Here is an 18,155-nt window from a genome sequence, read left to right as displayed (position 1 = left end):
GTTCACTTGGTTTGGTTTTGAATGTTACTTTAGATTTAACGATTTTTTCATCCAAGCCAAGTCGGGTGGATTGAGGCGGGCAGGATTTGAACCCGGGAACACGGAGAATCATCGAACGACAGATCAAAGCGCATACCACTAGACCAGGCAGGCATACCCTCTATAATTAAACACATTCATTCACATCCTTAATGATTATAACTTCCTCGAGTCTTTACACAAACAAAAATGTCGCTTTACAGTAAACGAGAAAAAGCTTAAAGTCGTGTAAGACTCCCCTGTAAGACACCCAGTTTTATAAAGCCTGAATCAAACTTGTGTTTCATTTTGGACTTTCGTATTTCTGTATTGTTTCATGAAAGCTGAACACCTCTGAGGGAACCTCTCTCTTGTTCCTACAATGATCACTACATCCTCATGAGAACAGTTTGGGTTCCTTTTTGTTTGTATTACTTTAGTATATATATATATATTTATAGCTTTTATATAGCGCTACTTTCATGCTTATAGCATGCTCAGAGCGTTTTGGTCCAATCTCAGTTGTGGACCAGTAGGGGGGAGGGAAAATCTAGGAGTTGGTTTTCCGTGCTGCCTTAAGGCGCTCAGTAAACACAACTCGGGTGTCGAACCTCGAGCCCCCTTCTAGGTAGCCAAGCCAAGCCAAGTTCAAGCGCACTTAGCCTCTCGACCACGCTTTCCACCAATAGCGCAAGCTCAGTGCTTTATGGTCTCATCTCTTTTGGGAACGGTTTCCTTGCTGCCTTTGAACTCTCAGCTCGAGCCGGGATTCAAGGAGCCCCCTTTGATAGTTGATACAAGTCAGCCACACATCCTTCAGCTTAGAGCAGAGCAATTGACCACGTCCCAAACTCCTAATCAGTCTCTCAATGCATTGTTTACTTAATGAAAGTATCACATTACTTATCTAGCTGTAACAAAGGCTATGTCAATGTTTTCTGCATTGGTATTATCTGATCTGTATAAGAGTGGATGCTTCTTTGTTACGTTTACACAAGCACCCAAGTTAAAGTTCTAAAGTACCCGGACACTTTGTGACTATGAGAACTCTTCAATTACAAAAAGACAAGAAGGCGATAACCCCCCCCCCTCCCCCGATAATGTATTAGTTTCATTCATGCACGGGTTCTTTACGTAGACAGGTAAGTAAAGAGATCGACGTTTACTTTCAAAGATCATAAATTAGACTGCAGTCTTCCCTCTCTAACCCAGCCACTACTCAATATTCAGGTTTGGTCCTATAGAGTTGACTTCGACCTTTTTTTTTTTTTGACCCAGTGATTCCTGAGATTGAACAAAGAAATAAAGAGTTTCTAGTGCTATAGGCTTTCACTTTTTGTAAGTATGTCATAGGTCAGGCGAACTGTTGTACAGTCAGACTTTACAGCCAGGACTAGATTTCTGCAGTACAGTCAGACTTTACAGCCAAGACTAGATTTTTGCAGTACAGTCAGACTTTACAGCCAGGACTAGACTTTTACTGTACAGTCAGACTTTACAGCCAGGACTAGATTTCTGCAGTACAGTCAGACTTTACAGCCAAGACTAGATTTTTGCAGTACAGTCAGACTTTACAGCCAGGACTAGACTTTTACTGTACAGTCAGACTTTACAGCCAGGACTAAACTTTTACTGTACAGTCAGACTTTACAGCCAGGACTACATTTCTGCAGTACAGTCAGACTTTACAGCCAGGACTAGATTTTTGCAGTACAGTCAGACTTTACAGCCAGGACTAAACTTTTACTGTACAGTCAGACTTTACAGCCAGGACTAGACTTTTACTGTACAGTCAGACTTTACAGCCAGGACTAGACTTTTACTGTACAGTCAGACTTTACAGCCAGGACTAGATTTCTGCAGTACAGTCAGACTTTACAGCCAGGACTAGACTTTTACTGTACAGTCAGACTTTACAGCCAGGACTAGACTTTTACTGTACAGTCAGACTTTACAGCCAGGACTAGACTTTTACTGTACAGTCAGACTTTACAGCCAGGACTAGATTTCTGCAGTACAGTCAGACTTTACAGCCAGGACTAGACTTTTACTGTACAGTCAGACTTTACAGCCAGGACTAGACTTTTACTGTACAGTCAGACTTTACAGCCAGGACTAGATTTCTGCAGTACAGTCAGACTTTACAGCCAGGACTAGACTTTTACTGTACAGTCAGACTTTACAGCCAGGACTAGACTTTTACTGTACAGTCAGACTTTACAGCCAGGACTAGATTTTTACTGTACAGTCAGACTTTACAGCCAGGACTAGATTTCTGCAGTACAGTCAGACTTTACAGCCAGGACTAGATTTCTGCAGTACAGTCAGACTTTACAGCCAGGACTAGATTTCTGCAGTACAGTCAGACTTTACAGCCAGGACTAGACTTTTACTGTACAGTCAGACTTTACAGCCAGGACTAGATTTTTACTGTACAGTCAGACTTTACAGCCAGGACTAAACTTTTACTGTACAGTCAGACTTTACAGCCAGGACTAGACTTTTACTGTACAGTCAGACTTTACAGCCAGGACTAGATTTCTGCAGAACAGTCAGACTTTACAGCCAGGACTAGACTTTTACTGTACAGTCAGACTTTACAGTCAGGACTAGACTTTTACTGTACAGTCAGACTTTACAGCCAGGACTAGATTTCTGCAGAACAGTCAGACTTTACAGCCAGGACTAGACTTTTATTGTACAGTCAGACTTTACAGCCAGGACTAGACTTTTACTGTACAGTCAGATTTTACAGCCGGGACTACATTTCTGCAGAACAGTCAGACTTTACAGCCAGGACTACATTTCTGCAGAACAGTCAGACTTTACAGCCAGGACTAGATTTCTGCAGAACAGTCAGACCTTACAGCCAGGACTAGACTTTTACTGTACAGTCAGACTTTACAGCCAGGACTAGACTTTTACTGTACAGTCAGACTTTACAGCCAGGACTAGACTTTTACTGTACAGTCAGACTTTACAGCCAGGACTACATTTCTGCAGAACAGTCAGACTTTACAGCCAGGACTACATTTCTGCAGAACAGTCAGACTTTACAGCCAGGACTAGACTTTTACTGTACAGTCAGACTTTACAGCCAGGACTAGACTTTTACTGTACAGTCAGACTTTACAGCCAGGACTAGACTTTTACTGTACAGTCAGACTTTACAGCCAGGACTACATTTCTGCAGAACAGTCAGACTTTACAGCCAGGACTACATTTCTGCAGAACAGTCAGACTTTACAGCCAGGACTACATTTCTGCAGAACAGTCAGACTTTACAGCCAGGACTAGATTTCTGCAGAACAGTCAGACTTTACAGCCAGGACTAGACTTTTACTGTACAGTCAGACTTTACAGCCAGGACTAGACTTTTACTGTACAGTCAGACTTTACAGCCAGGACTACATTTCTGCAGAACAGTCAGACTTTACAGCCAGGACTAGACTTTTACTGTACAGTCAGACTTTACAGCCAGGACTACATTTCTGCAGAACAGTCAGACTTTACAGCCAGGACTACATTTCTGCAGAACAGTCAGACTTTACAGCCAGGACTACATTTCTGCAGAACAGTCAGACTTTACAGCCAGGACTACATTTCTGCAGAACAGTCAGACTTTACAGCCAGGACTACATTTCTGCAGAACAGTCAGACTTTACAGCCAGGACTAGATTTCTGCAGTGATTTGTGGGCTCTGTGTATTTATGTAGACACAATTCTGTTTTAAGTGGGGTTTTTTATTTTTTGTCCCAAGATTCTCTAGGCTGTTCCTAGCACCTTGGTTAAAGTCCTGTACCCCATTGATTGTTGAAAAGGCTTTTATCCAACGAACAGACTTGGATCCGGAGCTCTTCACCCCAAGTCCTGTCTGAGGGCCCCCAGCAATAACGCCCATGGACCGAATTAGGGAACCGTACCGCGTACACGGCGCGCCTCGGTCCTAGGTCCACTCGCTATAAGTGGCCGAGGGCAGCGCTTACCGTGGGAGGGGGGGGAAATCTCATATTCCTATACTGTAACTGCCACGTTCCGTGCAGGGACAGCCACTCCAGCCACGGGTCTCTGATGTCGGCCCCCTTTGTGGCAGACTTTTTGGACTGTTTTGCTGATTTTGGTCCATCCCCTCCCGGAGTGAGAAAAAAAAAGCTCACATAGATTCATCTGCCGGGGCCTTGTTCGCTTCTCGTTCTTAGCCTATCTAGTTCCACGGAGGCACCACGCTGAGGCGAAGGGTGCTGAATCCTCCTAGCACCTTCTCATACCCCTTCCAGAGGCGGAATTTGGGGTTGGCGAGTGAGTTATCCGCCCGTACCCTGTTTTTGTTTAGTCGCCGTTTTAAAACAAGAACAAGTTGAGGGTAATCAGACATCGAATGGCGCATGCATAAACTTTAAAAAAAGTATCTTGACATGGATGAAAGACTCATAATGGGTTTATCATTATATCAATGGGCTTATTAACATATTCCGACTATCGCAGCAAAATTTTTTACTTTCAAGTGTGATTTTATTGTAACCTGATCACGCTTGGGACATTAGGGGTATTAAGATATAACCAGTTTATGGGAACATATGTCTTAGTGACTAAGTTTTGTCTACAGATACTAGACATAGGTCATGCAAATTGTTGTACAGTCTGACTTAAGAGCCAGGACTAGACTTTTGCAGACAAAAAAAAAAAAAAGGTAGACTGTTGTATCAGCACATTTCCCCTTTAAGACAGCAAAGAGCGCTGGTAGAGCGCTGTAAGCAAGCAAACTAAATTATCAACACGGAGTCTGGAATTAGATCTAGAAAGAAAAGTTTTGGTAATAAATAGATTTTCAACAATAACAAATAGTTCTTAGTGAGAGCTACGAAAAAGATTATTTTGTCAGAGCTGAAATCGCTATCTAAGCTACCTGCTACCTAAGTCCTTACATGTCACGTAGTATTGATAGATGAATATCATATTTCTGCTTTCTGCATACCTGATATCTGCATACCTGATATCACTTCTCTGGTAGTTTACAGGTGTATTACTTAAATAGTTTTTCTTATATAAACTAGGATATTGTTTTAAAGCACCATGGCACTCTAAAAGTGGGTCAGTTCTGTAACTAGAGGGAATAAGAAACCCATTAAGTCGATAAAATCCATACACTTAAGTTGGTATATTTCATTGACTAAAGTAGATATAGTGCATACACTAAAATTGACATTGATATCGACTGGGTTTTTTGTTTGTGGGAGTTCGTCTTCTAACCCTAACATGCGTTTATTTTCACCTATCCCTTAGTCTGTTGAACCGATGGGGCACCACACAGGATCTGTCAATAGTCTTTCTCCATTTCTTTAATGTAATCTCTTCCTCTGTTTGCCTCTTCTTCTTCTTCCTGGTACTGTTCCCTGAAGGAAGGTCTTTGCGAGCCCTGAGCACCTTACGATGTGGCCATAGAGTTTGAGTTTACTATTGTTGACAGTGGTTAGCAGGTCATAGTGGGGTTCCAATGGTTGTATTGATCCTGTTACTGGTCTCTTCATTCGTCATGTGGTCTCTGTTAGTGATACCTACCTCCGTTTAATTCCTTCAAACAAAGAGTGTTGGAATAGATCACTCCGTCAAAATTTCCAAGTCTTTGTGATTGGCACAACCTTTCTGTATGGCGTGAGACTTGGGTGCTATACATAGAGGAGCTAAGGATCATTTCTACATTCATTGTTTATCAGGCCAAGAGATTTGTATTTCCAATCTTTAATCCACCACCCCCTTTCTTCAAGCTCACAGCAACAACCAGAGCACTATAGTAGGTCACCTATTTGTCTACAATCTCCGCTATTTGTCTACAATGTCCGCTATTTGTCTTCTATGTCATATTCGCTTACTATCTCCGCTATTTGCCTACTATGTCCGCTATTCGTCTACTATCTCCGCTATTTGCCTACTATGTCTGCTATTCGTCTACTATCTCCGCTTTTTGCCTACTATGTCCGCTATTTGTCTACTATCTCCGCTATTTGCCTACTATCTCCGCTATTTGCCTACTATGTCCGCTATTAGCACTGGGGAAGTGCAACATATGCTTAAATACACATTCACAGCACACGACTAACTGGTCAATCTCTACTGGTCAGTGTAGGCATTAAGAGCGGCCAGTACACACACACATGACTATGCCATATTTGCTAACTATCTCCGCTACTTACCTACTATGTCCGCTATTTGTCTACTATGTCATATTTGCCTACTGCATCTGCTATTTGTCTACTTTGTCGTGTTTGCCTATTATGTCCACTATTTGTCTCCTGTCATATTTGCCTACTATCTCTGCTATTTGTCTACTATCTCCGCTATTTGCCTACAATGTCGCTCTATTTGCCTACTATGTTTGCTATTTGCTTACTATGTCCGCTGAGGACACTCACTTTAATTCTGTACGGACTTGTGTTTGTGAAGTTGGAATACGTCCGCCTGAAGCGACCCCTGCGGTCAAAGTGGTCCGCCGCTGTGTGGACGATCATGACAGCGTCGGCGGGAGTGTCTCCGCATCCGTCAGTCGTGTCCAGCACGATTGATGTCAGGTCATCTGTTGCCTGTCTGATGGACAAAGAGCAAAATACATTAGTGCGTAGACTTTCGGTGTAATTCATATAGTAAACAAAACAAAGCCACGAATGGAGTTTAATTAACACATAAACTCGTAGGATACCCCTTAGGGTCTGTTGGACGCACACCTAAATTGTATTTACCAATAAGATTGCATTGTAACCATTTGCAGAGAACTAGTTTTTAATTAGAATTTTTACATATTTAAAAGTATTGCGATGTTTGCAACAAATAAAGACAAACAGGAGGGGGGGGGGGGTTCAATCTTTTTACTCTTAGCACCTGGACATATTTTTTTTCTACTGTGTCGATTCAGAAAATTGTTATGATATCGATGACTGTTTGACTGACCAGGTGTTATTGTGTGTGTGTACTGGCCGTTCTTAATGCCTACACTGACCAGTAGAGATTGACCAGTTAGTCGTGTGCTGTGAATGTGTATTTAAGCATATGTTGCACTTCCCCAGTGCTAAGCTGGGTGCCATTTATGGCAGTAGTTCCACCTCGCTTGATTGTGTGTTCGAAAATCAATGGACCTCATTCACCAATCGTAAATAAACACATTTAGCCACGTCATAATATTGATAAATCAATGAAAAATACGTATTACGTGACAGCCTTTATGGATTACATAATTTGTATAGAAGATATAGAGAACCACGAGGCTACATGTTGTTTGTTTACGATTGGTGAATGAGGTCTATTAGCCTAGCTTTTATTTCCATTACAAACTAAAATATACTTTAACACTATACCATCACCAATGTCCCGCAGCAGAGAGTTTTACGAATATTTCTTTGTCTAAAATATCAAGATTTCTTTAGGTTTTATAACCTACAGTCATTCCTCAGTTGTCTTCCACTAGCCAGCTTCTTGCAGCTAGACTGTAAACTTTTTACGGTCCGGGTGAAGGAAAAATAAGTTCATCTTTTGTTTTAGCTGTTTCGCACAGCCATACAGAGTGTTAGTTACGCTACCGCTGGTTTATAGCTTCATAGGGTGGGCGCAATGTCTTCAGAAGTGTGCTGTTTGTGGTTTTATTCGTTCATGTATTTCATGTTCATGTATTTCTACATGGGCAGAGAATTTCGCTAATGAGTTTCCAGTCGCACTCTGCGGTACTGACAACCTCTTCCTAATACTAAACCAGCCAATCAGCCATACCTCTATGAGCCCACCATTTCAGTATTTTATATGTATACAAGCCCTATGGTATGCACACGATTTAACAGCGCAATTAGGCTTTATTGATTAATGTTAGCATGTCTGAGAATTATATAGATAATATAGATGGCAACACATGCAAAATTAAAGACAGTTTCATTAATGGAGACACTTACTTTGGGTATTTTATTGTAGGCTCATCGTCCGGACATCGAAAGACTATCTTCGGATGCTTGGACAAGTAGTCTATCATCTGCTGCTGCTCCCTGACCACTCTGGTCAGCTCGTAGATGGACGGGTCTGTGTCCACCCTGATGATGAACCTTGGCTGGATGTTGCTGTTGACCCATATGTACAGGACACAGCAAGCTATGGCGAATACGGCGTGCGATAACCTTAACGATCTGGTCAGGTGATTGCTGGAAGGAGAAAGTGAAATGATTACTTCGTGGTGTACGCTCCTGTCGAGGAGGTCCTAACAGGCCTAGAATACATTCTAAACATTTATAGTTATTGGAAGTCGCTTCTACAATGTCAGGATGTGTTTAATTATGAACGAATTTAGTTCTATCTTATCTAGCAACTTTTAACAGTAGTCACAGCTACTCTTAGACATCAACATCAAACTATATTTTATTTTGGAGGGGGGGAGGGGAGGAGCGGGGAGGAGGAAGCAAGCCATTCTTTTGTGACAACTCTGTGTCTCCGTAGTATCAACTCTATGTCTCCGTGGTATTAGCTCTGTGTCTCCGTAGTATTGTCTCTGCGTCTCCGCAATATCGTCTGTGTCTCCGTAGTATCGGCTGTGTGTCTCCGTAGTATTAATGCTGTGTCTCCTTAGTATTCATACTGTGTCTGCGTAGTATTAACTCTGTATCTCCGTGGTATTAACTCTGTGTCTTCGAAGTATCAACGCTGTGTCCCCGTAGTATTAACGCTGTGTCCCCGTAGTATTAACGCTGTGTCCCCGTAGTATTAACGCTGTGTCTTCGTAGTATCTCTGTATCACTGGACATTCTCTGTAAAGCAATACGTAATCGTATCTGTCTTGAAGTCTGTCACGGAAAATCCGATTTCCCCTATTGCTTACACACAAAAAATTACATTACACTAAAAAATATGTCGGCAACTTTTACTTTTCCGAAAGTGTACTCTTGAAATTGAAGTATGTTTAACGTATTGTTATTATATTTGGAGCCCAGAGCACACACACACACACAGACACGCGCTCACTACCATCATCCTAATCACAACCAAGACGAAAAAAAAACATTGACAGAGTGGTAGCCTAATGGACATAGACAAGGACATAGACTGGACAAGGACGTTGACATTGACTTGACATAGACAGAGACTGTACATGGCCGTAGACAATGACAGAAACTAAACAAAAACGTAGAATTGACTTGACCGTAGTCGATGACAGAAACTAAACAAAAACGTAGAATTGACTTGACCGTAGTCGATGACAGAAACTAAACAAAAACGTAGAATTGACTTGACCGTAGTCGATGACAGAGACTAAACAAAGACGTAGACATTGACTTGACATGGACAGAGACTGGATACAGACTAGGCAAGAACATAGACTGAACAAAACGTAGACATTGACTTGACATGGATATAGACTGTACATGAAAGTAGACAAGGACATAGACTGGACAAGAGCATAGAAATTGACCTTGACATGGACATAGTCTCTCCTTGGAAACATAGACTATCAGCTTATTAAATTAGAATATTCTTACGATTCCTGTAAGACAAATGAATCGGGTAACAAAATAAATCTTCAAACACGAATACCAGATTTGCTAGGATAAGACACTTTGGATTAAATTATGGCTGTTTGTGGGCAACAAAGGATTCAATTGTCAACACTTGACAGAACTGGAACTTATTATTGTAGAGGAGAGAAAGGAAGAAGGGGAAGAGGGGCTGACATGATAAATTATTATTTGTTTTTTTGTGCGCAATGTCAAAGTTACATACAATTTTAATCCTCAAATGTAAGTCCTAAGTCTTATCTTTATGCTCATATCAAACACGTTATTTTTTTAGAGAGCTGGAGTCAGTACATGCTTTTACACACATGCACATAGACAGATAGTGGAACTGGAAAGACCTAAAACTTTTGGATATGGATACAATAGAACATGAAGATTACAAAGTACAAGATTTATGTAAAATAGACGAAGACGTTCCCCTCCTAATGCTTTATGTTTTAAGAAGTCATGTTGATTCACTAAACAAAAGTGATTGTATTTGTTCTACTGCTATATTTGTTCTACTGTTATATGGTAGATACCTGGCTTGACAGTTGACTTCCAGTCTTACTGCTCTTATGCATTGTCATATATTTAATTTTAAACCGAAGTATAAGGCTTCTATATACGTCAGCTGTGTCTGCTATATAAAGGCGTTAAGGAATATGAATAGATTGGAAAGTTTACGTGTTCATTACAAAGTTTATAAATTGATTACAAAGTTTATAAATCGATTACAAAGTTTATGAATAGATTGCAAAGTTTATGAATTGATTAGGTTTCAACCTTTTTTTAAAAAAATAAAATAATTTAAAAAATTAAAAGCGTTGGGTGTGAATATCACGTTAACACACTGAACGCTTTTATTTTCTTCTTTTTAGTGCGTTTATATATAAGCGGGTTTTTTTTATAATTATTTTACTATATTTTATTATCGCTTTTTTATAGTCTTACACTTTTACAATCATTTTCGACCTGTGGTGTATTTCAGTCACAAAGTCTAAGATTAATCTATTTAATACTATGTTCAAGAATCCTCTTGCTCCTCTAACAACGTAACCAGGGCCTGCCTCAGACACAGGCGAACTAAGTAGCCCCGCCTAGGGCCTCCGGTGGGTGGGAGCGTCGACAGGGACTCAAACAATTTTTTTTAGAAGAAATAGCAAAACGTGAGCCAATTGTTAGGGTTTGGAGAACTTTTTGGTTTTAAATAAATTGCTCAATTTTGTGCTTCGCTGTTTATATTTAATTTTTCTGCTTCATTTGGGGACACCAAAATCACTTCGCCAAGGGCCTCCAATAATCTAAGGCCGGCCCTGAAGTAACAGCCAGCCAGAGGGCTTGTGCCCCCCTCCCCCCAGCATTGAGCTTACGTGTCCCACTTAGTCCTTACCATTCATCCAGAGAATTCACACAGGTGTTCGGTGGCAATGTTTACATACCACCCATGACTCCATGACTTATCTCCATTTAGCTTAGCGCACTTTCCAAATAAAAGCACAATTTATTAATTACAACTAATAGATAAACTTATTGGTTGATTTTTTTTTCATTGATTCGTGTGTTGTCATGGAGGATGAGCTTGTATGCAAAATTTGATGATGATTGGATGAGCTGAAGTGGTTGAAAAAAAAATGTATTGCAAAATCCAACCATACAAGAAACCTGCAGACTAAGTGACTTAAGTGTTGTAAAAAAAAATGTTAGAATTAAGTATCGTGATATTTTTTTTGACTTAAAATCTTGAAAGAATCGAACGGATACGTTTTTAATCCTTTGTTCTTACGCCATGAGGTGAATCCGGTTGGAACGGGAGGGAAGGGGTTCGTGCCCTGAATTATGTTATATTTTGTGGCTTCTTTTTTTTTTTTTTTGTTCACTCCTTTTGTCTACTATTGGAAGCGCAGTGGCTAAGTAGTAAAAAGCTTGGCTTCCGAACTGGGGATCCCAGGTTCAAATCCTGGTGAGCACTGAGAGTTTCTATTTCGGGATCTTTAGAGCGCCTCCGAGTCCACCCAGCTCTGATGGGTACCTGACAATAGTTGGGGAAAACTGCAACTAACACCCTTGTTGTAACATGGAACAAATGCCTCATTTTAGCATATGAATAAATGAAATTGTCAAATTATACACAGGACATGCCACATTTTTTTACCACAGACAAAAGTTATTTTCCTTTTGGTCTCTACTGTATCAAATATAGCCAGATACAGTACCGATAATAGCCAGATACTATACCAAACATAGCCAGATACTTCACCAAATATAGCTAGATACTGTACCGAATATAGCCAAATTCTGTACCGAATATAGCTAGATACTGCTCCAAATATAGCCAGATACTGTACCAAATACAACGAGATACTGTAGCAAATATATCCAGATATTATACCTAATAATTAATGAAGAACTAGAAAAACTCAAAGTACAGTTTATTTGTCTACTGATCTGTGTTAGAAAGACGCTTGAGTTAAAAACCATGTCTGTTTTTTTGATGCAGTAAATGAGTTAACAAAGTCCTCACATCTATCACGTGAACACATATTTACGAAAAGCAACAAACGCATTTAACTCTTTCTCTCCTTCATTATTTTTCCACGTTTCGAAGGAATTCTTCATTTTGCTCATTACTATTTCATACCCTGTTATGATTGGGCTTCAATAACTTCTTCGTTTGTTATCAGAAAGTGTTTTAGTTGGTATAGAACTAAAGAGAAATGCATGCTCTTTTTTATACAACACAAAGTCAAGTTTATAAAATTAAACATGTTTATTTTTTTTAGGTCAAAAAACCAACGATGGTATCGTCGATCAGGAGAGAAGAGTTAAAATAGAAGAAGAGCAGCGACTGATACAATCAATGCCATTCTAATCTTAGAACTATTGGACGTTTCTCCCTGTGTTTATCTAATGGCAAATCTTTGTTATATTTAGTATTTGCTTTTAGAAAGAAAAGTCACGAGATGTCTCTCAAAACAAAACAGTTCCCTGTTCAAACTTAACTGTGCACATTTATTGTGTCAACAAGGAATAACAAATGTGTGTATCTTTCATACATTGCTCCACTTATACGTGTTGTAGAAAAAGTTTCGCCAAAATCTTTAAGTTAAGATAATTTTATTGGCTGAAACAAATGAACATTTAACACTACGTAGTTAGTGACGAAAAACGGAACTAGTAAAATCAATATTTCACTTCTATAATGCACTATTTATTTACGGGCATGCAGTTGAATAGCCAAACATTAGAAGTGGACCTATTTAAGTTGACTTGGCATAATTTAAGTCATTGGTTAACATGCATGACTGAATGAATGACTCGTAGGACGTAATCATCTTCTTTTTTGAAGTAGCGTCTGTATTATATAAGATAAGAAGATAAGATTTAAATGCATGGGGTCAAACATATCAAGAGACGGACGATCATTACAAGAGATAAAGCCTTGTTTAAATTTGACAGAGCTGCCATGAGCAAACTGGGGGAAATGTGGAAAGTAACCTCTTCTTCCAAGTAAAATTAAAGCTGTACTCTTCACTGGTGCAATCCTTCATGGTTGTGAATGTTGGACACTGAACGCTAAGTCTAAAAGAGGAATTCACTTTGAGAGTAAATGCTACACAAAAAATGCTGGGCGCGGTGGCTGAGCGGTAAAGCGCTTGGCTTCCGTACCGAAGGTTCCGGGTTCGAATCCTGGTGAAGATTGGGATTTTTAATTTCGGGATCTTTGGGCGCCTTTGAGACGTTAGTTGGGGAAAAGTAAATGCGGTTGGTCGTTGTGCTGGCCACATGACACCCTCGTTAGCCGTGGGCCACAGAATCAGACGACCTTTACATCAAGTGCCCTATAGACCACAAGGTCTGAAAGGGGAGCTTTACTTTTTTACTATCAGGTACCAGGAGAAGAAGACTCTAATGTGTTTGAACGTTTACAAGATGGCAAAAAAGAACGAACTCTCAATGCTGATAAGAGACGAAATCTGATCTGGTTCGGTCCTATAGTAAGACATGATTCTCTATCAAAAGTCATTCTTCAAGGTCCAGTGGTGGGAGCATGAAGCAAGGCCCGTCCAAAGAAAAGCTGGCTGGACAACGTAAAACAATGGACCGGTCACTTTCTTGATATCCTGCTATGAACCGCTGCTGAAATGGAGGGATTTTTTGTTACGCGAACTGTCACCGCACTCCTACGACGAATGTCAAAGTTCAGATGGGATGGAGATTTACGATTTTACAGGCGCTACTTAGCCGAATGGTTGAGGAGGATCGAACATTTGGTTTTTAATAAAATCTCTTTTAACTTTATTTTCTAAAGCATCGTCCTTTAATTTTCATATATTCGTAGACAAGAGCATGTGGCTCAAGAGATACTCTAAACAGTTTGCAGTAACCATTTGAGACCTTTAAAAACAACAACTATACTTGTTTTATTTAACAAGAGTGTCATGACACACCTCTACATCGCAGACGTCACTGTGGCGTTTCATGACACACCTCTACATCGCAGACGTCACTGAGGCGTGTCACGACACAAATTCAAACGCATATATCTACAAGTAAATGTTGACAAATCTAACAGCATTTTTTCGTTGCTACACTCTCGAGGGAGACAAAATGGTTAGGAAACTGTTGGAACAACTTTTGCAGGGGACGCAACTGGTGATGTGATGAAATGCCCCACATTTTTGGAATTTGCATTTTTGCTTTTTGAGGCGAAAGAATAGCAGTGTTGGACGGGACACTAACAAACTAATTTTAGCTCTCTTCTCGTAACGCCCTCGCCCCTTTTCCACCCGCCCTCTCCAGTATTTCAACGCCCCGTTAAAAAAAAGTATTTTCTTATGCCACTGCATATGTAATGTAGATCTATATGTACTATACGTATCTATATGTATTGATTCTACATGTAGTATATCGAACATGTCAACAGTGACCATTACATTTTATTACCCAATACTGTGACTATACTATCAGCAGTTATAAAGGTGACTTGTTAAACCCGTTTTGTTCAAGCAAGTTGTTTTATTTATTTATTCATTGAAATGTGACGCCTGTGTAAATTAATTTATTCAATATTTAATTAGAGATGGCACTTCTAGGTCAAGGGGAGGATCAACAGTCCGCCGTAAACACGCCTGCATTTAAGGCGTGGGAAACACACACACGTGGATGGCATACAAAAAGTGAGAAGGATTTGAGTTTCAAATGTATAACAAGCAAAATACAAAAATAGATATAATTAAAAAAAAAAACTATATTAAGTGTATTAATTAGTTTGGACCTGTCATGTAATTAAATTTGTAATGAGCCTTAGTCGACAATCTAAAGGGGACTAATTCAGCTTATACCACCACTTCGGTCGAGTACTAATACCTCTCCTTGGAAAGGGACTAATTCGGCTTATTCTACCACTTCAGTCAAGTACTATTTCTTTCCCTTGTTTGAGATACCAAACAAATTAATTTATTACCAATAGTTAGTTAACTAAATTGGTTAATTTTTTTTTTATTGGTTCTTGTGTTGTAAGGTCAAAGAAATTATTTGTGCAAAATTTCAGTTTGATTCGAGATTGAGTGTCGGAGACAGACAGACAGACAAACAGACAGAGTGAGTTGATATAAGTTTTGTCAAAAGATTTTATGAAAGAAAAAAATTTAAAAGGGAGGAATAACAATAATAAGGAAAAACACAACTTGAAGTAATGTATATGTGGGCCTACAGAGAATGAAATTTAAGTCATCATTGCTGATGATAGTTTAGATATGTGTGCCCTATTGACTTAGCTTGATTGTTCCGGTGTCCAGTCGTTGGTCATTCAGGGGCAGTGTGTGTGTGTATGGACAATGTGAGATAGAGTGATAGCAGGATGGAGAGAACGAATGGAATGAGAGAGACAGAAATCATACCGAGTGTCTGAATCAGTACGGTCACTCCAGCACTGACCACTTGCCATCTGGTCAAATTAGCCATTACATTCACATTCAACAAATACTAGATCTAGTCACTATGTATTATTACAGCACCATGAACCACAAGAACCACAAAGTATCCACGACAGCACCAGCCAGGAACATATTGACACCATTAACGAAACAATTCACAGAAAATGCACTTCAACACCAATCACAATTCTCAAAGAAATATTCACGTAAAGCCAGAATCAAAATTAAATCACAGATTTCCAAAATGAAAATAAATAACAAGTCTTCGGATATGTTCACGCAGCATCAAAGATAAATGGAGACCTAACAGAAACTCTCAACACTCTGTGTGAGACTGTCTCGGTAATAGTTAATTTCTTATTGCTAAAGATCATTATCTTCTAAGTTGAATATCCTAGCGGTGAAGTGTCTGGAAGTAATAACCTCTCCAATTTCAATGACATGCGGAAAGAACAATGAACAAGAATAGTGTCAGAGGGCTCAGAGGGCTACTTCTGAGCCCAGCGATATGTCATGTGTGACGGTCACATTCGGTCATGTCGACACGAGGGTTGAAATAAATGGGCTACATCATGATCAATCACCATTGAGATTCGTAACGTAGTCAGTACAATGTCCTTAAATTTACTTTATACAGACAGGCAGAGAGGTGGACAGGCGATAAGACAGACAGGATAACAGAGGGACAACAAAGGCAGAAAGATAAATAGACAGACAGACAGACAGGCAAATGGACGGACAGACGGACAGACAGATTGATTGATTGATTGATTGATTGATTGATAGATAGATAGATAGATAGATAGATAGATAGATAGATAGATAGATAGATAGATAGATATGGTTCAGGGGAAATTGATGTCAAAAGGTAACTCTTGCACACACTGTGGAAATAAAGTCTGTGGGACTGTTGTCTATCGTACCTATCACGTCCTATATTACATGTCTTTTAAAATTTGGACAACATCGAAAGTCTATATCTAGACACAAGACTCATCGCATACTTGAAATAAAATAGCACCTTTTTTTTTCTCCTCTTTGTGTCGAAATTATTGTCCTATTTAGCCTTGACTTAAAAAGTTTTGCACTGTTTATCCTTGACCCCTAAGATATTTTTGCCCTATTTAGCTTTGACATAAAAAAATTGTTGCTTTTTATTTTGGCCTTTGTATTATTGACACATTTAGCCCTGACCTCTTTTACAAACGTAGTAAGAGAATCAAAAGGGATATAAAAAAAAAATGAGCAGAGGTCCATCTAGGAAGGTTCCAACCTAAGTCTTTAACACTAAGTACTGTTGTCTGCAGCCAAGTAAGTTTAAGTGAATTGCTACCGTGGCTGTCGTCTAATTATAACGGCAATGTCTTCGATTCCGAAAATTAAGGATGCGTGCAGTGATTCACTATACTATACTGTCGCCGTATTATTTTCTGACACTATAAAATTACTGGTGTGGGTTATGGATGTAGGCGTGGTGGTGACATTGGGCTCTTGTGTGCGTGTTCTGAGTCTTATAAATGACGCACATAGAAATTCACAGACTCTTTCGTAAATGAGGAAATGACACAACTTGTAGCAGACACAAATAATACGTTTAATATATACAACAACACCACATAGTGAATGTGATACACAATTCAAGAATAATCAGTAGTAATCCTTTATAGAAAACTTGGCGAATAAAGTAATAACTTAGTAACTGGTACAAGTCTCAAGTGCTTTATAATAATAACTCCATAGTGGCTGCTTACAAAACTGACTTCTACTACCTCTCACTCATAATGACTCTTCTTTACTGCCTGTATCTACTAACTGCCATCAAGTCTCTGACTATCACCAACTAACTGCCCTTAACTCTGGTCAACTAAAGGTTAAAGTGTTTACTTATTAAACCATGACTTGTGAATACCATTCATAATATAAAAATGGGGTATCCACTCAATGACACTAACTTTGAGGTGGTGACATATACAAATCCAGTTTCGGCCTACATATTTCCACGCATCTCATGCAGATAAAGCCATTGTCCGCTGGTGGTGACTGTCGTCTAGTTAAAAGAAAACCACCTACCTAGATCAAAACTGCACTACAGCTAATATTAAGCTCGTGATTATTTAATATTTAGAAGAAGACATGAAAGTACGCCAAGGCCTGAATTAACTCCCTAGAATTTGCAGCAAAAATGTATTAAGAAAATTCTGATTGGACACCCAACATTACGCCAACGTCACAAAGCTAGCCCTGATTGTTGTGACATGCGTTTTATTTTAGTTTTGAGACTTGCGATATTTATTATTCAAGTTGTAACTGTGCTACATTTCATGCAAACACCTTGAAGATTCTTAGTAATATGCCGAAGTAACGCAGAGCTGAAATGAATCCGACTAGGATTCACAGAGAATAAATAATCCAACAATGAACAAAAACTTACACACCTATACTTGCATATATATATATATATATAAACCATATGAACACTGAAGTAGCTTGACTGAAAAAAAAAACTCAATAATAAACCGTCAATAATGTCCAATGACTACTGGCCAATGACCCCAATGTCTTATCTTCGAAAAAACTTTTTCTAGATGATTATTTTATTCAGAACCCATCTTTCGAGAACGTTCTTTGCAATGTTTATTTCTAATTAACCCGCACATTTGTGTATGTGTCGAAAGTCGTT

General features: G+C 39.3%; 1 protein-coding gene across 3 annotated transcripts in view; it reads right to left on the bottom strand.

The window, feature by feature from the left end:
* The window catches only part of LOC106065384 (beta-1,3-galactosyltransferase 5-like), a 38,027-nt gene that overhangs the window by 5,289 nt on the left and 14,583 nt on the right, over window positions 1-18,155 (bottom strand). For 2 of the 3 annotated variants that reach the window (XM_056020729.1, XM_056020738.1), the window contains exons 2-3: window positions 7,950-8,192; window positions 6,429-6,600 (exon numbers count right to left, since the gene is read on the bottom strand). In XM_056020729.1, coding sequence (XP_055876704.1) covers window positions 6,429-6,600; window positions 7,950-8,192 — 415 coding nt within the window. Of the gene's footprint in view, window positions 1-6,428; window positions 6,601-7,949; window positions 8,193-15,439; window positions 15,723-18,155 lie in introns of those variants that run through there. The other variant, XM_056020734.1, reaches the window with a different exon arrangement.

The sequence above is a fragment of the Biomphalaria glabrata genome, chromosome 1, assembly GCF_947242115.1.
Source record: "Biomphalaria glabrata chromosome 1, xgBioGlab47.1, whole genome shotgun sequence".
Lineage (NCBI taxonomy): Eukaryota > Metazoa > Mollusca > Gastropoda > Planorbidae > Biomphalaria > Biomphalaria glabrata.
Note: the sequence above shows the minus strand (reverse complement) of the source record. Positions and strands in the feature narration are given on the sequence as shown.